The 22983-nt window shown below is 48.3% G+C and overlaps 1 protein-coding gene across 4 annotated transcripts in view; it reads left to right on the forward strand.

The window, feature by feature from the left end:
- Positions 1-22983, forward strand: part of WDR25 (WD repeat domain 25) — a 145778-nt gene that overhangs the window by 75979 nt on the left and 46816 nt on the right. For all 4 annotated transcript variants that reach the window (XR_009597271.1, XR_009597272.1, XM_027957401.3 and 1 more), the window contains exon 3: positions 10522-10669. Coding sequence is in view for 2 of the 4 variants with exons in the window: in XM_027957401.3 (XP_027813202.1) it covers positions 10522-10669 (148 nt within the window). In the remaining 2 variants the exon portion in view is untranslated. The remainder of the gene's footprint in view (positions 1-10521; positions 10670-22983) is intronic.

Below are 22983 nucleotides of genomic sequence, written 5' to 3' on the forward strand. Positions count from 1 at the left end.
GTAGCACAGGGAGGAGACACCCAGACAGGTCCCAGTGATCTGCCTGGGCTGAGGAGGCAGAGCTGGAATCCAGGAACATCACGGCAGCTAGAGTTCTCAAAACAGAGAATCAGGCAGTAGAGTGCTCCCCGGGGCGAGAGGGGGTGCTCCAGAGATCTGTAGGAGCTTCCCTCAACATCTTCAGGGAAATACTGATCAGTACATGTGTATGAGGCAGCTCCCCCAGGTGAGGAAAGAGCCACTTGAAAGTAATAAGATGAACAATCCCCAGAGCTCACAGGACCATGAATATTTCATATTCCTATAAGCCAGAGTGGGAAATCCTTGTAATTCACAAGGGTATTGCCTTAGGAGTGAAGTAAAACAGCCCTAAATAAATGCTGCTGTGGTTCCTCCTATCAAAGCTTAGAGACTATTAGATAGTTCAAGAAGTGAACATTTTCCAAGTAATCTAATTGTGTCCCAGAACAAACCTTAAGAGTATTATAGGAAAAAAAAAAAAAATCCACCAAAGTAAAATTCATGGTGTCTTGCTTCTGAACAAAGATTACAAGGCATGTGAAAGAATTAGAAAAATCTGAACCATGATGAGAAGAAAAATGAAAAGTAGAAACACACCCACAAATGTCGCAGATGATGCAAATAGTAAATAAGAATGTGGCACCGACTTTTATAAATATGCCCCATATATATGCAAAGAAGTAGAGAAAAGCTCGAGCATGTAAAGGAAGATAGAAGAAAAATCCAAATCAAACTCTAGAGGTGAAAAGTGTTTTGGATGAAAAATAAACTAGATGTAATTATTTGCAAATCATTAACTGTAAAATAAGAGGTTAGCAAATTTGAAAACCAGAAACTATCTAAAGTGGAACACAGATAGTAAAAAGTTTGGGAGAAAAATAAGCAGAGCATCAGTAAACTGTGAGACAACTTCATGCTTACCCAATATACATGAAATCAGAGTCTTCAGAAGAAGGGAGAGCAGAACAAATTATTTAAATAAGTAATGGCTAAAAGTTTTTCAAATCTGATGAAAAATTAGAAATCCATGTAACCAAAACCTCAGTGAATCTCAACTTATAATGATAAAGGGTTCAGTTACATGAGGTGCTTAACATTAGGGGCATAAATATGTATACACCTGCATCATGAGAAACGCTGGGCTGGAGGAAGCACAAGCTGGAGTCAAGATTACCAGGAGAAATATCAATAACCTCAGATATGCAGATGACACCAGCCTTATGGCAGAAAGTGAAGAGGAACTAAAAAGCCTCTTGATGAACGTGAAAGAGGAGAGTGAAAAAGTTGACTTAAAGCTCAACATTCAGAAAACGAAGATCATGGCATCCAGTCCCATCACTTCATGGGAAATAGATGGGGAAACAGTGGAAACAGTGTCAGACTTTATTTTGGGGGGCTCCAAAATCACTGCAGATGGTGACTGCAGCCATGAAATTAAAAGACGCTTACTCCTTGGAAGGAAAGTTATGACCAACCTAGATAGCATATTCAAAAGCAGAGACATTACTTTGCCGACTAAGGTCCGTCTAGTCAAGGCTATGGTTTTTCCAGTAGTCATGTATGGATGTGAGAGTTGGACTGTGAAGAAGGCTGAGTGCCGAAGAATTGATGCTTTTGAACTGTGGTGTTGGAGAAGACTCTTGAGGGTCCCTTGGACTGCAAGGAGATCCAACCAGTCCATTTTGAAGGCGATCAGCCCTGGGATTTCTTTGGAAGGAATGATGCTAAAGCTGAAACTCCAGTACTTTGGCCACCTCATGTGAAGAATTGACTCATTGGAAAAGACTCTGATGCTGGGAGGGATTGGGGGCAGGAGGAGAAGGGGCCGACAGGGGATGAGATGGCTGGATGGCATCACTGACTCGATGGACGTGAGTCTGAGTGAACTCTGGGAGTTGGCGATGGACAGGGAGGCCTGGCACGCTGCGATTCATGGGGTCGCAGAGTCGGACACGACTGAGCGACTGAACTGAACTGAACTGAATAAGAGTTTTAAAATTCATGAAGCAAAACTGATAGAAATGCTTGAAGAGTCAATCATATCCACAATTATAGTTGGAGCTTTCAACACCCTTTTCTCAATAATCAATAGATCAAGTAGGCAGAAAATCAGTAAAGGTATAGAAAACTTGAACAACACTATCACTCAACTTGGCCGAATTGACATTGATAGAATACTCCATGTAGCAGCAGAGTACACATTCTTTTCAAGTGTACATGGAATGTTTACCAAGATAGACCATATTATAGGCCACAAAACAAGGCTCTCAGTAAATTTAGAAGGGTTGAAATTATTCAAAGTATATTATCTAATGATAATAGGATTAAATTAAAAATCAATAACAGATATTCCAAATATTTGGAAACTAAACAGCACATTTGTAAATAATCTCTGAGTCCCGGGAGAAGCTGATAGGAATATTAGAAAATGCAAATGAAAACCCAACATATAAAATTTTGTGGACTGTAGCCAGAGCAGTTCTCAGATGGTAATTTATAGCATTAATGCCTGTATTAATAAAGAAGAAAAGTTCAAATCAATGGTCTTAGCTCCCACTTTAAGACATACGGAAAAGGAAAATTCAACCCAAAATAAGCAAAAGAAAGGTGATAAAGATAGAGCAGAAATAATTCAGATAGAACACAGATAAATAGTAAAGTCAGTGAAATAAAAAACTGATTCCTTGCAATCAATGAAAGTGATAAAACTTTAACCACTCATCAGGAATAAAAAAGATACAAATTACCAATATTAGGAGTGAGAGAAGTGACTTAATTACAAATTCTGAAGATATTAAGAGAGTACTAAGGTAATGTTGGGCTTCTCTGGTGGCTCAGTGGTAAAGAATCCACCTGTCAATGCAGGAGGCATGGGTTTGATCCCTGGGTCAAGAAGATCCCCTGAGAAAGGACATAGCAACCCACTCCAATATTCTTGTCTGGGAAATCCCACGGACAGAGGAGCCTGGTGGGCTATAGTCCATGGTGCTGCAAGAGTTAGACTTGAGTTAGCAACTAAACAACAAGAACAAAGGTAATGTTATGATCAACTTTCTGGCAAGGAATTCTGCAACTTAGATGACCTGGATAAACCCCTTAAGAGACTCAGACACTTAAAGCTCACCGACAAAATTAGATAACTCCCAAAGCCTTGTCTCTATTAAAGAAATTGAATTCCTATTTAAAACCCTTCCCATAAAGAAAACTCCATGCCCCAAAACTTCACTAGTGAATTTTGCCAAATATTTAAGGAAGAAGTAGTAGCAATTTGTTGTGAGTTGAATTGTGTCTCTCTCAAAATTTGTATTTTGAAGTCTTAACCCTCCAGTGGCTCAGAATATGTCATTATTGAAAGATAGGATTTTTATACAGATAATCAAGTTAAAATGAAATCTTCAGAATGGACCCTAACCCAGTATGACTTATGTCTTCATTAAAGGGGAATATTCGGAGACAGGCTTAGAGGGAGAACAGCGTATGAACATGAAGACAGCCATCTGCAAGTCAAGAAGAGAGGTCTGGAACAGATCTTTTCCTCACTGCCTGTGGGAGCAATCAGTCCTGCCCTGATTTCAGGCTTTTGGCTTCCAGAACTGTGAGACAGTACATATCTATCTACCACCCAGTTTGTGGTACTTTGTTACAGCAGCCCTAGAAAATTAACACATAATTCTACTCAAACTCTTCCAGGAAATAAAAGAAGAGGAAACATTTTCCAGCTTGTTCTAGGAGGCTACCCTGGTACCAAACCAAGAGAAGAAAGTGATAGGCTACTATCTCTCATGAACATGGATATAAAAGTTTTAAATAAAATTTAGCAAATCAATCCTACATACATTCCTTCACTTTAAGCAAACTAGAAATAGAAGATAATTTTTCCAAACTGTTAAGGCACATTTATGAAAACATCACCTCTAGCAGCTTTTTTTGTTGTTTTCTTTTTTTTATTGTATTTGTTTTTAATTGAATGATGATTGCTTTACGATATTGGCTGGATTTCTGTCATACATCAACATGAGTTAACCACAGGTGTACATATGTCCCCCTCCCTCTTGAATCTCCTTCCCACCTCCCACCCATTCCTACCCCTACCTCTAACATCTTATTTAACTATAAAGAGTGATTGCTTTCCCCATAGTGTCAGGAACAAGACGGGGGTGTTCACTCATGCCACATCTATTCAGCATTGTTCTGGAGATTATAGCCTGTGCAATAAGGCAAGAAAAAGAAATAAATGATATCTAGATTGGAAAAGAAGAAGTGAAATTATTTTTGTTCACCTACATGATTGTTCATGTAGAAAATTCTACTGAGTGTTCAGAAAAAGATTCTAGGGCTAATAGTTTAGCAAGTTTGCAGAATTCAAGGTCAATATACAAAAATCAATTGTATTTCTGCCTTTTAGAAAAGAACCTGGGTGGGAGGGGGGTTCATGTTTGGGAATGCATGTAAGAATTAAAGATTTTAAAATGTAAAAAAATAAAAAACTAAAAATAAAAAAAAATAAATAAAAAAAAAAAACTAACCCCCCCCAAAAAATAATAAAATAAAATAAACTTTCAAAAAAAAAAAAAAGAAAAAGAAAAGAACCTGAAATGAAAAAATTTCAAATACCATGTATAATGTCATCCAAACATGAAATTAATAGGGATAAATTTGACAAAAGATGTCTAAGATTTTTTTTTATCAGAAAACTCTAAACCATTGCTTAGATGATTCCTGGGTTGGGAGAATTCCCTGGAGAAGGAAATGGCAACCCACTCCAGTATTTTTGCCTGGAGAATACTATGGACAAAGGAGCCTGGTGGGCTATAGTCCGCTGGGTTGCAAGAGTCAGACATGACTTAGTGACTAAACAGCAGCAAGATAAATTAAATAAAAGGAGCCATATATCCTGTTCACGGATCAGAAGACTCAGTGTTGTTAAGTCATCTCCCCAAATTAGTCGGTGGATTCAGCACAATCCCAGCCCTTGAACACACTTACCCTGAAGGATTCCCAAAGCTTTTGCCAGTATATGGCATGGTGAAGGCTTGGTCACTGACTACACAGGAATTTGCTAAGCTGTGCAAGCCTGATGGTGGTCTCTAAAATGATATCCTGGAGGGCAGCAAGGGCTGTCAAGGATGGACTGGAGGCCAGGAGCTGGGGCTGAAAACCAGGAAGAGCCACAAGGCAGGAGCTGGCAGGACCAGGCCAAATGAAGATTCACCCAGAAGTCTGAAACTGTGGTCTCCAGGTGGTGGGAGGATGGCAGATTCTTATTTTTTTCTTTGTGTTTCCTCTCTCTCTCTCTCTCTCTCTCTTTTTTTTTTTTTAAATTTCACAGAACACAACTATTTCCAATGTCATCAGAGAAACAGCAGTCCTATTGTTGATTCCTACGGGGTTTTCCTTTCAGTACTTTTGTAGAATTTGGGTATTTTAAAATGGAGATTGTATTTGTTTTATAACAAAGAACAGAAGGCAGGCAGACAGACCGAAAGAACATGACCTGTGGCTGAAGCAATCGGTTTCGAGAGACTAGGGGGAGCTCCTGGTGGGGCCACATCTCAGGAACCAGGAGACGGAAACCCCAGGAAATGTGGGATGAGAAAGCTACAGCACATTTCACTTGTCATATTCTCTCTAAATCTGACTTTCGTTGGACACATAGAATGTCTGCAGTTAATACATCAAGTCATCTTAGCACATTTGACAGAAGCCTTAACTCCTTAATGCCACGGAGGTAGATTGGGATCTCTTAATTACTTAATTGAAGAAAGGTACACATGTCAGGCTGCTGCGGTGTTTGGGAATTAATCTTTAAAACTTGACAGTGAACATTAAATTCAATTAGGGAGAGCGATTAGCAAAGATTCTTCTCTCCTTCACTCTGGGTACCTTGAGAAGCGGCTGACTGGTCTGCATTGATTCGGATGCTATCGCTGTGTATATATCAACCAGGAGAGCCGAGTACGCATTTTTCACTTGGGAGGGGGGTTGTTGGGCAGTTTAGGGACGGATGGATTTCCTGAAATGTGTTTCCACGACTGGTTTAGGAGGCGCTGGCCAAGAAATCAGGCCTCTCTGGTCGCTGATTTGGCCTTGGCATCACAGAGTTCAGAGTCTCTTCTCTCTTTGATTGGGATTCCCATCTACACCCTCCTCCTCCTCCTTCCCCTCCCTCCTGCTCCAACGTCTGGTACTCAGGAGATGTTTGTTGAATGAATAAGTAAATGAATGCATTTAATAGATGGGAGCATTTGGGCACATTTGCTGTAGAGCATATTCATTTTCTGACCCTCTCTCTGCCTCTCTTTAGGGGAAATACAGGGTAGTATTCACAGCTCCCTTCCCCCAGCCCTGCCCCTTGCCCCCCATTTCTAGAAGCAACCAGTCTCTCCATGTGTATTTTCTTTTTGAATTTATTTTTTTTGGTTGGGAGGCCTGTGGGATCTTCCTCCCTGAGCAGGGATCCAACCTGTGCCCTCCGCAGTGGAAATGCAGAATCTCAACCACTGGACCACCAGGAAAGGCCTTCCATGAATATTTTTATAGTCTTATTCCAAGTGTGCAAATAAACATGATAGAGTTTTGCTTTATGTGAGTTTTTATTTATTTTAAATATTTAAAAATACTATTTAATTTATTTATTTGGCTGTGCTGGGTCTAGGTTGAGGCATATAGGATCTAATTCCCTGCCTGGGGCTCAAACCTAGGTCCTCTGCATTGGGAGTGTGGGATCTTAGCCTCTGGACCACCAGGGAAGTCCCTCCTGTTTGTTTTTAAAATGATGATGAAATACACATAAGATTTACCAATGTAGCCATTTTTCAGTGTAGATTCATTGGCATTAAGGTAGCTTCCCTGGTGGTCCAGTGGCTAAGACTCCGCACTCCCAATGGACCTAGGTTTGATCCCTGGGTCAGGAAGATTCCCCCGGAGGAAGAAATGGCTACCCACTCCAGTATTCTTGCCTGGGAAATCCTGTGGACAGAGAAACCTGTTGGGCTATACAGTCCATGGGGTCACAAAAGAGTTGGACAGCACTTAGTGACTAGACAACAACAAATCTAAGTACATTCACATTGTTGTACAGCCATCACCACCGTGCATCTGCAGAACTCATCTTGCAAAATTGAAACTCTGTTCCCGTTAACATGGTCCCCGTTTTCCCCTCTCGGCAGTCCCAGGTAACCACTGTCCTACTTTCTACCATGCCTTTGACTGCTCTCGGAACCTCTTGTATGTGAGATTATACTTTTTGTGACTGGCTCCCTTCACTCAGCGTGAGGTCTTCAGGGTTTATCCATATGGTGGGATGTGTCAGAATTTCATTTCTTCTTAAGATAGTAATATTCCACGGTGTAAGTGTACATGTATGTGATATATATGTATATATATAGATCACCTTTTGTTTATCCATTTATTCATCAGTGGACTCTTGGGTTGCTTCCATCTTTTGACTGTTGTGAATAATGAATGCAGCTATGGACATTCAGTCCAGTTCAGTTCAGTTGCTCAGTCGGGTCCAGCTCTCTGTGACCCCACGGACTGCAGCACAACCCCATGGACTGCAGCACGCCAGGCCTCCCTGTCCATTACCAACTCTCGGAGCCTTCTCAAACTCATCATGTCCATTGAGTTGGTGATGCCATCCAACCTCTCATCTTCTGTCGTGTCCTTCTCCTCCTGGCTTCAATCTTTCCCAGCATCAGGGTCTTTTCAAATGAGTCAGTTCTTCACATCAGGTGGCCAAAAGATTGTAGCTTCAGCTTCAGCATCAGTCCTTCCAGTGAATATTCAGGACTGATCTCCTTTAGGATTGACTGGTTTTATCTTGCAGTCCAAGAGACTCTCAGGAGCCTTCTCCAACACCACAGTTCAAAAGCATCAATTCTTTGACACTCAATTTTCTTTATGGTCCAACTCTAACATCCATACATGACTGCGGGAAAAACCATAGCTTTGACTAGACGTACCCTTGTCAGTAAAGTCACGTCTCTGCTTTTTAATGTGCTGCCTAGGTTGGTCATAGCTTTTCTTCCAAGGAGCAAGCGTCTTTTAACTTCATGGCTGCAGTTACCAGCTGCAGTGATTTTTGTCACTGTTGTGAAAGTTCTAGGGCCTACAACAGATTTCCCAATGTAGGGATCTGGCAAAGGGACTGAGGACCCCCAGGGAATTTGACTTTGAAGGCCAGTGGGATTTGATTACAGAACGTCCACAGGACTGGGGAAACAGCCTCTTGGAGGGCACAAACAAAACCTTGTGTGCACCAGGACCCAGGAGAAAGGAGCAGTGGCCCCACAAGAGACTGAGCCAGACTTGCCTGTGAGTCTCCGGTGGAGGCGTGGGTTGAGTGGCTGCCATGGGGTCAGGGGCACTGAATACAACAGTTCTGGTGTAAGCCCTTTTGAAGGAGGTCACCATTACCACCCTTACCCCTACCACAGTTTGGCCTCAGGCCAAACTACAGGGAGGGAACACAGCCTCATCCATCAACAGCTGTGAACACTGGGGTACACATATGTCTTTGAGACCGTGGTTTTACTTTTTTGAGCATATATACACCAGTGGAATTGCTGGTTCATATTATAATTCTGTGTTTAATTTTTTGAGGTTTCGCTATACTTTTTTCCCCCTCTTTTTTCCCCTCCCGCCAGACCATTTTGCATTTCCATCAACAATGTACAAAGGTTCTGATTTGTCCACATCTTTGCCAACACTTACCTTCTTCTCCTTTCTTTCTTTTTTTTTTAAATAATAGAAGCCATTCTAGTGGCTGTGAGGTGGTGTTTTTATGTGCTTTTAAAGCTGAGATGACGTTGTACTGAATATATGCGGCAGTGTGTATTGTCTTATGTATTCAGGATTATAGCCCTGTAGAGCTAGTTCATTAATTTCGTTTTTTCTATTCAAGTCACACTTGTACATAGTTTTGAAAAAACAGCAGTTCCCTGTGCTCTGCCTTTCCGCCATGAATTCCCACTTCGCTTTGAAGTCTTCTGGCTGCCTCCTCTGTTATTTCTGTTCATATTTCTAAATGTAAATGCTGCTGGATTTTGCTTTTCAGTCTGAAACCCCAGCTGTTGACCCCTCACAAGGAAGAAAGGAACTGAGGTCTCTCAACATCCTTTGAAGGCCACTGTTGACCTCTTGTTTTTTTAATCTTAGACATTTACATATGCCTGGGAAATAACGCTTTCAGAACTCTGATCCTATGCATTTTGAGAACCTTCAGAGTGTGCCAGGGTGAGTTTTCTCATCTTGAAAGGGGAGGGTATTGCTCACATCCAGTTTGTGGATGCGAGTGGGCATGCTTTGGGTTTACTGTTATTAAGGGAACAAGAGAGGGTCAGGGAATCCTGCTGTTAAAAACCACACACTCTACACGCCTCAAGAAAACACAGCCTCCAGCACCGCAGCTCCTGCTGGGTGCCAGGCAGGCCGCAGCGTGCCCCGCCCTCTCATTCCCCACCACTGCTGCCCTGGCTGGGGCCCTGCCTACCCCCGTCACGTGGAGATGGAGACTGAGGCCAGGAGAAGCCAAGCTTCTCGGCCAGGCCACATGGCCTGCGAGCCGCAGCGTCACCTGGGAGGCACGGCAGGTGCCTTCCGGCTCTTGTGTTCACGCCTCTGACCCAGCTTGGAGGGTCGGTGAGAGTGTCCCCGTCTTCCTGGGGTGACACCAGAGAGGGGGATACTTGTACTATTGAGCGCCTCCCTGTGTCAGGCCTGCGGCTAGCCTGCTCAGGCTCCTTGCTTGCTAGCCTTTCCCTGGGGGCTCATGGTGGTTGGCGGAGTTTGCTGCAAGAGCTGGTGGGAAGCCAAATGCAGCTCTTTCACGCCCGAATGGTCCCTGCTCTCGGAATGTTCAGTTCTGTACTTGAGGGCTTAAAAACACATTTCAGAGGTCATTAAGTGTACACAGGCCTTTCTGCCATGAGCATCACTCTCCACGGAGAGCAGGGGGCCAGTGAGGGATGGTACCTTCTCTCCCAGAAAAAAGGACAGCGTGCCCCTCGGGCAGGTGTCTGCTGCTGGCCTGATTGCAGGCTCCGGTGTGTCAGGCTCTAGTTTGAATTTTAGTCTTAAAGAGGGACGCATGCAGATGGCCTGGCCTGCTGTCGGTCCACTGCAGGGCTCATAAAGTCCTATCTCAGAGGACAGATGTCACAGGTACAGGCAAGACTGGGCTGGAACTTTTTGGTGGCGAGCAGGTGTGAAGCAGGTGAGAGGGGCTGGGCAGGTGCATGGCAGGGCACAGGACAGGCTGTTTCCTTGTGGGCTCCGTTAACCCCAGAAAAAATTTTGGGAACGGCTCCCTCGTGACTTGCCAGTTCCAAGGCCTTATTATATTTCCACCAAGAGAATTTCACATCTAGATACTGTTTGGATGGTCAAATATTGGGAGTCTGGTTCCACTGTGGGAGCGTCTTCCCCGTGCAGGGGGGCCCAGCTGAGCCCCTGAGGTCAGGGTCCCGTTCATGACATGTATCTCTGTTTGCCTCGTAGGTGTGGAACGCCGTGGACTCAGGGAGCTGTTTGCAGACCTACTCCCTGCACAGCGAGGCAGTGCGGGCCGCCCGGTGGTCCCCCTGTGGCCAGCGCATCCTCAGCGGCGGTTTTGACTTCGCCCTGCACCTCACAGACCTCGAGACAGGTATGTTTCTCTGTATCCTTCCCCTGAGGCGCCTCCTTCTCTGAGCTGGCAGCTGAGCCATCGTTCTCTCTGGGGAGGCTTCTCCTGGCCAGCTTGGGGCGCAGGGGCAGAATCCTGCGGCCACAAGCTGCAGACATTTTCAGGGCTGGGGCACCTGGGATCAGGGGAGACGCAGCTTGGTGAGTGTGTTTCCAGGCCATTTGGCTGAAATGGAGCCTCTCCACAGAGAGGTTCATGGTAGGCCTTGGCCAACTCGCCCGGAGGGCAGCGCCCCAAGGTTGTCTCGGCCTCAAGCTGTGGGGCTGGATAAAGAGGTGGCTTTTTAATCAACTTCTGACATGCAATTTGTGCTGAAATAGATTCAGCTTTATCATAGTGTCCTTTGGTTGGAATCAGTTTAGAATTCCTGTCAATTCATTACCGTTGAAAGGCTGTAAGGAACGATTCCAGCTCATAAGGGAAGTCTGCAAACGAGTTCTGCTTTCATGCCCGCCCGCCCCGCGCAGGCCTCTGGGTGAGATGGATTCGTGCTGGCTGGGTCCTTAGGGGGTGCTTGACAAGCAAGGCGAGAAGGAGAGAGAAGTCAGTGAGGGAACTTTTCCACTCCCCAGCTTTCCTGGGCGGCAGGCACTGGAAGCGCCACGGGCCTGGCCGTGGTTGTCTGGTGAGGATGGAGCCTCTCCCCCTGACCCCAGGCTGGCTGCCCTTGGTGCCTCCCTGCCTTCCTCCTGGCTCACTTTCTGCTGGGTACTGCCGCTAAGGCCAGGAGGGGAGGCCTGGGTTCACACTGGTCCCCGGGATGCCCCTGCCTGCCTGGCTCAGCTGGGGAGGTGCTGGGGGCCCGGGCCTCTCCCAGAGCCCAGCAAACGGGGGTGAGCACCCCCAGAGCTTGGGCCCTCACTCTGCCCTGAGGCTCAGATGCAGCGGGGCTGTTCCTCACCCCGAGTGTCCTTGTCTCCTGCTGGGTCGTGCAGGGTGGCCTTGTGGGTGCCTTGCAGCGCCTGTGACTGAGCCCTGGTGGCCATCAGTCGGTAGGGGTGCTGAGCAGCCTGACAGCTGTGAGGGCGGTAGGTGCAGTGTTTCAGGCTTTGCTTCTGACACATCGATCCTGCCAGCCACCATTCTCCCCATTTCCCAGGTGATGAAACTGAGGCTCGGAGGGGCGAGGGACTGGCTCGGGCCCTCCAGGCTGCCTGGAAGGTGGGGTTTGGAGCCGCACCTGTGCCACTGCAGACTCCATGCCCATTCCACCATGCTGGGTGTGTGCGCTCCTCAGACTGTGACCTTCCTGGGAGCCCGTCCGGGCCGAGAGGGAGCTGCGGCTCCAGGGGTTTGGTGCCGCTGGGTGATGGTGACCATTGAGTCAACGACAGCAGGAGGTACTGTCGCCAAGTACCTGCTGTGTGCAGGGTCTGCTGTAGCCTTCCATTTGGGGTAAGGCCCCACTTACTCCTTGAGACTGGCTCCTCCAGAGTCCCCTTTGTCACGCAGCCCAGAGGCACAGCCAGACAGTGGCCGAGCCAGGATGATCACTGGTCTACCAGGCTCTGAGGCTGGTGGCCTGACTGCTACACTGTGTTGCCCGTGGATCCAGGAAGCCATGCTTGGTATTGGAGACACAGAGGTGAACAAGCCCCAGGATCCACCCTGGAGAAGCTCCCATCTGCTGGGGAAGACAGACGTGCAGAGAGTCCCAGAGAACAGTGAAGGGCTGAGATGATGTAGCCTGGAAGATCAAGGAAGGCTTCCTTGAAGAAGTGGGGCCCAAGCTGATACAGGAATAGGGGAGACAGAGAAGCAGGATGGAGGGGAGCTGGTGAGGAGAAGGAGGGAAGTGGAGTCTCAGCAGATGGAACGAGGATGGATCCATCATGGGAGCATGAACCATGTGGTGTGTGTGGCAGTGTGGGGTGCAGGGAGCTGGGGGAGGTGAGTCTGGGGGTGCAAGAATGGGAGCTCCAGCCCCACACGCTTCCTAGACCATGGGGCATTCCTTCCCCACATACTGCTCCCCAGACCAGCATCACTGAGCACCCACGGGTGCCTGCGTCGCCTGCCCGAGTGGAGATGGGATGAGTTTCACACACAGGTGATGCTGGCAGGTTAATCAAATGTAAGTTGGTTTGACGACATTAGTGAATTCCTAGTGGCCCTTTGTCACGATCTGTCTCCTTAGTCAACAGATGTTAAACAGGCCCTGCCACGGTCTCTGGGTGTGAGTGTGGGTGTGAGCGAGTGTCGGGGGTTCAGACGTGTTCAGGCCTTCCGGAAGGCCTCCCGCCTGCCGAGTTAGGGGCTGCCACAGCAGGTGGTGGTTGGGGGCCGTTGCTGAGCTTGGAGCAGGAGGGAGTCATGGCAGGTCTCCCTGGTGGTGGGTGTGACCCACGGTGCGGTGGGAGCCGCAGTAGGGGAATATGCCCGCCCCACCCGGTCTGTGCTGGACCATGCTGGAGGGAACGTGGTCTGCTCCCCAGCTGCGGTGTGTGGGGTGGGACGAGGGAGGTCTGGCCCGGCCCCGGGCCTTGCTGTCCACCCTGGGTGGTGAGGGGGCACTTTGCACCCCTCTGCTGGGAATGGGCTCACCACTTGATTCGCCTCTTGAAGGCCCCCTCTCATTCATTTAGCTGTTACTTATTGAGCACCAGCTGTATGCAGGCCCTGGTGCTGGGGCTGCGTTGGTGAGCAGCATGCACGTGCTCTGTGCTTTGAGGGGGGCAGGTAGGGGCCAGGGGTTTGCCCTTACCCTTGGGGAAGCCCTCTAGCTCCTGGGCGGGGCCTTTCCTGTTGAGGGGTTGTTGGGTTTCTGGGTCCGACCCCCCCAGCTTAGTGTGGGAGCTCCCTGAGAAGGGGGGCGCCTGTCCTGGTGGTCCCTGGGTCTCCGTCACCCAGCCAAGGCCGGCTCGAGCAGCTGCTCAGCAGATGTGTGGACGAGGCCGAGCTGAGGCTGGCGCTTGTTGGGCAGGGCTGGGTTCACAGGGGCCGCGGGGTGGGCTGGGGGCTCCACGTGCCCTGGCCTAGCGCGTGTGGGGATGTTCTCAGCCTGCAGTCCCCGTGGCTCGCGACCTCATTTGACTTCTCTTGTCCTTTCTCGCCACCAAGTCTGATCTTCCTTTTCACTTGATCTGCCTCTTTCCGCCCTTGGTGATTTGGCTTTTTCATTTCAATCTAATTAGAACTCCCTGCCAGGAGAAGGCAACACAGGGCGTTCTCACCGCCGCGCTCTGGGAATTAGTCACTCGGTGCCCATTGTCGCTAATGGGAATTTGGCGCCAAGGCCATTTATCCTGGTGTCCTCAATCAATACAGTTAAAAATCTGTGGATTCGGAAACGTCAATACCCGGCCTGAAATATGGAGGGCCAGCCACATTTTATCTCGTTAATTTATAGTTCTGACGGGCTGTTGGCTTATAGAACAACCATGAATCAACACTTAAATAAAATCTGCTCACAGATTAATTATTTTTGGTGCTCTCGTTTCAGTCTGTAATCTTCATAACAAAACGTCTCTGATGCATTCGGCTGAGGTGGTCTCGGGGAGCGCCGGTCGACTCCGCCAGGGCGCAAGCGTCTCCCTCTTTATGAGCCAGTGTCCAGCATAGCAAGTCAGCCTGTCTCCTCGGAACCCCCCAGCAAGCTTGTGCTTGTTCAGTTCCAAGTAGTGCTGGTTTCTTGTAGATTCCAGCCCCCAGCCTGGCTAGTGAGGCCTCAGACTTGGCATGCATTTGTTGGCTGCAAAGGAGGTGGTCCTTTCCCTGGAGCCCCAGGGCGCTGGGTGGTCGGGATCCCTTATTCTCCTTCCTGTGCCCGGTCAGCTCTCCCGATGTGTGACCAGCTCGTCTGGGGCACCCGGGCAGTGCTACCTGGTCCTGGCTCCTGGATACTGGAGGCAGTACGGTGGGACCGAAGGAACTTGGGTGGGGTGCAAGCTGGGTGTCCTTGGGGGAGGGTCCTTGAGCTCTCTTTCTGCATCTGTGAACTGGGTAACAGTGCCCAGTGGGTAGGCTTGTCGAGGGGCATAGCTGAGATCACGTGTACAGAGTGCCTGCTGCATGGAGGCCACTCAGCAAAGCAGCTCCTGCCCCGCTGCATCCCTGCCCTACAAGGCCTGACAGAAGGTGGCAAATGACGGCCTTGTTCCTCTGAGCATCCGGACCCAGCTGCTGGGTGATTTCTTTGAACAGGGCAGCTTTGGTGGCTCAGTTCTGAGAGCCTCCCAAGAGGCCCCAAGCCGGCTCCCTAGCGTGGCCCTTGATTCCACGTGTGAGTCTGGGGGGCAGATGGGTGGGAAGACCACCTTTCAGGGTCTCCTAGCTGCTCCTCCATCTTTTCCTTCTCTGTGACAGGATGGCCTGGTGGGGGGTAGCAACTTTCTGCTTGTCATGGGTTGGTACTTGCCCTTTCTTTGGGGTGGGTGTCCTCTTTGCTCAGACCCCACCACCCACAGCCTTGCTGTCCCCAGCCCCTCCCTGGCTTTTCCTGCTCTGGGCTGTGTCCCCTGGCATGAGTTTGTGGGCCCAAGTGGCCCCGGAACTGGCCCCACCAATAATCATTGCTCTTGTTTTCTAGAAAGTGTCTTCTGGTGCCTCCCTTGTTTTTGCATCATGATTGGGGCCTCCATTGCAGAAACATGGAAGAAGGGAATGGCAAAGTGGCCAGGCGCTCATGGTGGACCAGGCCACGGGCCCTCTAGCCCTGGTTTCCGGCACCCTGTTTGGCCTGTATCAAGCTGAAATGAATAAGTGGATAGTAGGCCCTCTGCTTATTATGTATTTAGTCTCCACACTAGCCGGTCAGTGAGATATTTTTATCGCCATTTCATTGACTCAGACACCGAGGCCTGGTGTGTTTGGTGACCTGCAGTGACAGAACTGGGGTTCAGCTCCAACCCATGAGACTGGCAGAGGCTTTGGCGGTTGAAGGGCAGGAGTGGGTGCTCTCACCACGTCTGTTTCTGGGCTGCGGGCCAACAGTTTGTGTAAACTGAGTCCAGGAGAGCCTGCTTGGCCCTCTCCCGGGCAGCCGGCTCCCCACCTGCCGAGTGGAAGATAACTCGGGGTGGGGGTGGGTGGGGGGGTGCGGGCCTCTGGGCAGGAGCCGCGCCCAGACGGATCCGGACTCATCCCTCTGATGAAGTGACTGGCTGCATGATGCTTCTCTGGCTATCGACAGCCAGCATTCCAGCAGGAGTGTTTGCCCTGATGATTTTAGAACACTTGCAGAGGAAGGGGTGAGAAGCCTCCAAATTAAAAGACCCGAGGAGAGTGTCAGGGGCTCGCTCAGCTCTGGAGCAGGGGCCCAAGGGGAGGCTCCCTGTGGGGCCACAGCCTGCAGAGCGGCGCTGCCCCGAGGGGCCTGGGTGTGTCTGTCCCCGGCTTTTCAGCACCTTGACTGTTTTCTAGAGCATCTCAGAGGGCCCTGGTTAAGCGATCCCCCCGTGCCCGTGGAGAGCAGGACGGCCTCTGCCAGTGGGCATGGATGCGGCGCTCCCGAGGGTGCGGGCACATTCGCGTCATCACTCTTCTGGCCCTAGACCCGGACATGGAGGCTGTGCCCCCCCGATCCAGGCACCTGTCCCCGTTCCCGCCCACGCTCTTCTCTTCTGCTAGCAGGAGTATCTCTCTCCAGTCCCAACCTTAATTTCTCCCCTTCTTTCCACACAGCTTTGGGGTGAGAAGCCGACCCTAACTGTGGACATATACGAAATCGGATGCTGCCAAGCTTGAGCAGGCCCCCGCCAGCCCCGTATCTCACACTTGGAATGTGCCTCTGAGGCCCCTCCCCGCCTCCACAGACGTTCATCTTGTCATCCGCTAGTTAAGCTCATGCCAACCCTCTGGATAAATCAAAGGTGGCTTTTAATCAACGGTGCTATTTCATTCATTGCCGTTATTGCACAGCAGTGGTGGCTTTATCTCTGTGGGCGTCTAATTGCAGTTGCCCTGCAGATTGGCTTCCTTTGCAGGTAGGATGACCTCCATTGATTGACCCCGGAGCACAAACACGGTCATGGCTTGTTCATGTCCCGGCGGTGACTCCGAGTCCCAGAAAACCAACTCGAGTTATACCTTTGGGATGGACCCTTTCTTTCTGCAAGTGGAGAACTATTTTTTTTTTTTAAGTTTGGAAAATGCAGCCCTGTCCAGTTAATTAAACGCAGTGGCCAAGCTTGATGTAAGAGAAAGTTCTACAACTACTGCCATTTCTTCTGTTACTACGACGACTGCTGCTGCAGCTACTGTCTACAGGCCTATCGTTTGTCTGGGGCTCTCTGTCTTACCTGCATTCTCTCTAATTCTCAGAACAGCCTCTGAAGGTCAGATCTGTTATCCTGATTCCTTGTACCGGGAGCCCACAGATCCAAGAGGATTGCCAGCTGATCCAGGGGCCTCCAGCTTATCCGTGGAGAGTGTGCAGATGTGGGCCTGTCTGACTGTGGCTTGGACCCCTCCCCAGGACTCAGCTCGGCTTGCCCAAGGCAGCCCTTGTTTCTGATCTGCGGAGTTTGATCTGAAAGTTAGCAAGCTCCTGCTCTCGTTAACTTTGAGTCAGGATGGTTAAATTTACAGCTGGCTGAATACTTCCCAGAGGATGAGTGTAACGATATTGATTTTAGTGGAATGAGTCATATGCCGCCTGCCTGGGAACACGAGCTCCATCACCCGCAGCCGGTAGCCGCAGCCAATCCCTTGTCAACGTCTCCGTGGCCTGCTCCCCAGCCCGCGATGTGCACGCAGAGCCCAGGAGAAGGAAAGGTCATGGCGCGCCCGTGGGCGGGCGAGGCGGGGTGCAGCTGGCTGGGCCCCGGGGTCGCTTGGGTCCAGCCTCTGTCCCAGCGTGACCGGTTTGTGTGATGTCCCCTCTCTGTCCTCAGTGCACCCTGCTGTGAAACAGGTCCTCACAGAGTTGTAGTGGGACCCATGCACGCCCCAGGCAGGGGCCCCCTCCCCTGAGAAGAGGGCCTGAATTTCCCTGCAGTCTCTTGGGGACCCAGGCTTGGGTTTCACCTGAGTTGTTACGTGCCAGGACCTGGGCTGGGGTGCAGACCTACTGAGGGGCTGGAGAGGCCCCTCAGGGCCCTGGAGCCCTCATGCCGAAAGGGCCCCACATGGTAGGCTTTTGGGTGGACAGATAGTGTTGGCCAGCCGCGCGGGTGGTCACCTCGGGGAGCTCAGTGTCTCTCTCTGAGAAAGGGGGATGGGGGCTCCCTGAGGAGGACCCCGGCCAGCGTTACCAGCTGCCTCGTCACAGCAATATTGGTGACGGCGCGCTGGCGGCAACAGGAGTGTCGAGAGAACAGATTGCATTTCTGCGTTCTGTTTTCAACATGTTTTTGCTTTAACGGCGATTTATAGTTTATTTGTATCATTATCGATTCACGGAGGAAAAGAAGTGATTTTTCCCAACTCCAAGAGGGTCTGAACAGTGCTTATACTGGTCGAGTTCATTAGAACAAGATCAATAATGTCAGTGTTAGTGGATTAAATATTTTAAAACTCAGTTTCTTATAAGCAGCATACAGTGAAGTAGTGGAATTTTCCATAACGTACATGTAAACAAGTCAGATGTGTCTCACGGTTAGAGGTTGTACACAACCAAGCGTCGTGCTCAGAGTCTCATGGCCCCGGGAGGGGATCTGATAACTATGCCGCTCCATTTCTGAGAAGTTTCAGTGCAGGAGCACATGTGACAGGCCAGGACCTCTGCTTCCGTCATGGCTCTCACCTTCAAGACAGTGTCTGATAAATATTTGCCAGCCTTATCCATATCTCTTTAAGAAAATGTAAAGGCCAGCCCGGGGCATCGTATTCTCATAGCCTCAGAACAAAAACTTAAGTCAGTAATCTCTCAAGTCTCCTGCTGTTGAAAACTCATATCCCTTGGTTTTAGCTTTCAGTTTAGCTAAGGATGAATTCAATAATTTGAGGCTTAGTTGTCTTCAAACAGTAAGAGTTTCCCTTTGTTGTTTGCTGTCTGCTGGGCCTTCTAGAATCCTCTCCATACCACTCTGCTTACTGCCCTCCCAACAGACGTGTGTGTTTGAGGGCACGTGATCCCATGGAGAAGGGGCCTGCCCAGGGTTGCTCTCCTGAAAGTGATAGAGCTGGGATGAGACCCAGGTCTGTGTGACCCTCAACCCCTCCTCAGTATCACCTCTTGCTTTGCACAGGTTGCTGGGGTCCTGACTGAGTTACAGCCTCTCCCCAGACCTCCTTAGGTTGTGTCTCTTGAAAATTAGGGATCTGTAAGCTGTGAAAGTGCTGCACTCAATATGCCAGCAAATTTGGAAAACTCAGCAGTGGCCACCAGACTAGAAAAGGTCAGTTTTCATTCCAATCCTAAAGAAAGGCAATGCCAAAGAATGCTCAAACTACCACACAATTGCACTCATCTCACATGCTAGTAAAGTAATGCTCAAAATTCTCCAAGCCAGGCTTCAGCAGTACGTGAACCATGAACTTCCAGATGTCCAAGCTGGTTTTAGAAAAGGCAGAGGAACCAGAGATCAAATTGCCAACATCCGCTGGATCATGTTAAAAGCAAGAGAGTTCCAGAAAAACATCTCTTTCTGGTTTATTGACTATGCCAAAGCCTTTGACTGTGTGGATCGCAGTAAACTGTGGAAAATTCTGAAAGAGATGGGAATACCAGACCACCTGACCTGCCTCCTGAGAAACCTATATGCAGGTCAGGAAGCAACAGTTAGAACTGGACATGGAACAACAGACTGGTTCCAAATAGGAAAAGGAGTACATTAAGGCTGTATATTGTCACCCTGCTTATTTAACTTATGTACAGAGTACACCATGAGAAATGCTGGGCTGGAAGAAGCACAAGCTGGAATCAAGATGGGCAGGAGAAATAGCAATAACCTCAGCTATGCAGATGATACTACCCTTATGGCAGAAAGTGAAGAGGAACTCAAAAGCCTCTTGATGAAAGTGAAAGAGGAGAGTGAAAAAGTTGGCTTAAAGCTCAACATTCAGAAAACGAAGATCATGGCATCTGGTCCCATCACTTCATGGGAAATAGATGGGGAAACAGTAGAAAAAGTGTCAGACTTTATTTTGGGGGGCTCCAAAATCACTGCAGATGGTGATTGCAGTCATGAAATTAAAAGACGCTTACTCCTTGGAAGGAAAGTTATGACCAACCTAGATAGCATATTGAAAAGCAGAGACTTTACTTTGTCAACAAAGGTCCGTCTAGTCAAGGCTATGGTTTTTCCTGTGGTCATGTATGGATGTGAGAGTTGGACTGTGAAGAAGGCTGAGTGCCGAAGAATTGATGCTTTTGAACTGTGGTGTTGGAGAAGACTCTTGAGGGTCCCTTGGACTGCAAGGAGATCCAACCAGTCCATTCTGAAGGAGATCAGCCCTGGGATTTCTTTGGAAGGAATGATGCTAAAGCTGAAACTCCAGTACTTTGGCCACCTCATGCGAAGAGTTGACTCACTGGAAAAGACCCTGATGCTGGGAGGGATTGGGGGCAGGAGGAGAAGGGGACAACAGAGGATGAGATGGCTGGATGACCAACTCGATGGATATGAGTTTGAGTGAACTCCAGGAGTTGATGATGGACAGGGAGGCCTGGAGTGCTGCTGTCCATGGGGTTGCAAAGAGTCGGACACGACTGAGTGAATGAGATGAACTGAACTGAAGCTTATTGAAAAATGGAAACATTTTTTAGTTTTGGTCCCTTTTAACAAAGAAAATACAGCAGAGGCCGAGTTATTACAAGTTAAAGTAGGGAAAAAAGATATAAATTATGGCTTGTCTTCTAACTGGAAAATTTTAGTTCTTAAAAGACATAGATTCTGTCTCAGTCTCTTTAGGGAATGGAAGAGGAATAACATAGTCAAATACATTTTTTTTTTCCCCAGCAAAAATGTTCAGTCATTATCTTGTAGCAGCTTGACTTTCACTTTTCCTCTCCTCTCCCTGCCCCCCTCCCCACCCCCACCCCTGCCGCCCCATTGCTGGCAAGACTGTATCACTACACTTTTTAAAAGAACATGGCTAATTCACTGCCTTTCCTGAAATAAGCATATGGTTATATGATATGGTCCAAGGAACAGTGGGGATTTTTTCTTCCTCCAGGCAGATAGTTTGTTTTTCCTTTTGGACCTAAGGGTTGGCAGTGAATTGCAAATGGGCAAGAAGTTGGCATTAGGCGCAGTTGTTTCTGTCTGAAGAGAAGACTTGTGGCCTGCTGGGGCCTTCTCGAGTTGTGGGGGCTGCAGCGGCACCTGTAGGCTCCTTTTCCGACAAGGGAACGTGATGATTGCCTTCCCCGAGTCCCCATGGGATTCCCCCAGCCCCTTGGCTGGAGCGAGGCTCCTGAGGCCAGCGCTGCAGGCGCAAAGACCATCCCTGGGGTGCACAGGCTGGTAGCCTCCGCTCCATCCTTCCTGGGAAGGGAGCCTGCTAACTGGGCTCCTAAATGCTGGGCTTCTTTCTTTCATCTTTTTAATTTGTGTACTTGGCTGCGCGGGCTCTTGGTTGCGGCATGTGGGATCTTTCAGTCTTCGTGGCGGCACGCAGGATCTTGACTTGTGGCATGCAGACTCTCAGTTTGCAGAATGTGGGGTCAAACCTGGGCCGCCTGCCCTGGGGCTGTGCCCTGTGTCTTTGTCCCTGGACCATCAGGGAAGTCCCACACTTGGCTTCTGACCTTGGTTTTCTGACTTGGTTTCAACTGTAGCAGAAAGGCGAGGAAGAGTTTGGGTTCCAGACAGGTTTTGGGAAAGCAAAAGAAAGAGGAAGAACAAGAAGTAATAGGTTTCCAAAGAGATTCATTCCCCGGGAAGCAATTTTTTTGGTTAACTTGGGAGAGTTGCTTGTCTTTTGAGCTAATGAAAGGGGCACGGCACCCAGAACACTACAAGTCTGTTCATCTTCCTGACGCTTCGCAGGGGAGCTATTTATTAGAAAAGCAGTATTAAGACAGCAATATCAGTGAAATTTAAGAAGTTATCTTACTATGCCTCGAACAACGCATTTCCTTGGGCGAATCACGTCTTCCCATCTTTGTTCACGTCCATCCTTCTTTAATATTCCTGTGAGTCAAGAACAAGTTCCCAGCATTGTCTTTCTTGCCACAGTGCTATTTACAGTCCCAGTTGTAAATGGCTTTTCAGCGTGGCACCAGGCAGAGAACCGTATTTGCCTTGACTGGTCTCCTCGGGTTGGACAGCGAGGCTGCTGTTTATGGTCCCTTCACCATAATCAGCAGTGCGATCCCAACTGGCCAGCCCTTGACAGCACGTCGTGGTGACACACGGCGACCACGGAAATCTTTGTGCGTTGCATTTTGTAGCAAAATAGTGGAAGGGCTTACTGAGCTTAAGGAGGCATAGAGTCTGCATTTGCAAAAAGTCAAGTGTTTCCAGAATTTCCTCTGATGACAAATGACTGCCAACTCTAGGCCCTTAGAAGATATTCAGGGAAAAAAAGAAAAATCAACATGCTTAATCATCCATCAAGGTAAAGGTGATACTTTAACAAAGAACAAGAGAGTAGCCTCTTTCCAAAAAATTTGTACCATGGAGAGGACATTTTGAAAACAGATGTTTTTAATCATTTGTATTATTCTGTAATTTTTGTTGCCCCAAATGATGTGAATGTATCCCCTATTAAAAACTTAGATTTTTGCACTCTTAACCCAGGAACAGTGTTTTTCTAATCTGCTCTAGAATCCTGTAAATGAAAATTTCAGTGGATTGTGAATTGGGTTGTTAAAGATTAGTTGCAGGGGCCATTATTTGGCATTAGGGGAAATGGAGCTTCATTAGCAAAATGTTCATCAGTGGTAGAAGAAAGTGGGAAATGTCTCTCCCGTTTCTAGCAGTAAGTGTCTTCCATTCTGGTTCCTCGAATCTCTGGAAGGAGGCTTTTGGGGCTCTGGCAGACTTTGGTATCTAAACTGAGGCTGTAACTGAGCTGCTGTCAAGTCCCCGAGTCAATGAAAGGTCCCTACATTACAAAAATGGAAGTAAGGATAGTCCTGCTGCTCTTACTAAAAATATCGCAACTCATTTGGTTTAATAATTTCCAAGAGGTTTGTTGGTACTCTTAGTAAATGGCATATTAAAGTGTGTTTTAAAATATGGGTTATTTTGTCCTTTTATCCTTGTCTCAAAATCATCTTTTATTTTTTGGTAATTGTTTTTATATTCATAATACATTGGTACAGTAGCACACTGTGTCACTTATTCATTAAATAAATATACCCATGTTGGCATCATATGCCTAAGGCTATCTCCTGTGCTGTCAGACAAGTTTGCAGACCAATGACCTAGGCAAATTGGCTTTAT

This window comes from Ovis aries, chromosome 18, assembly GCF_016772045.2.
Source record: "Ovis aries strain OAR_USU_Benz2616 breed Rambouillet chromosome 18, ARS-UI_Ramb_v3.0, whole genome shotgun sequence".
NCBI classification, from domain to species: Eukaryota; Metazoa; Chordata; class Mammalia; order Artiodactyla; family Bovidae; genus Ovis; species Ovis aries.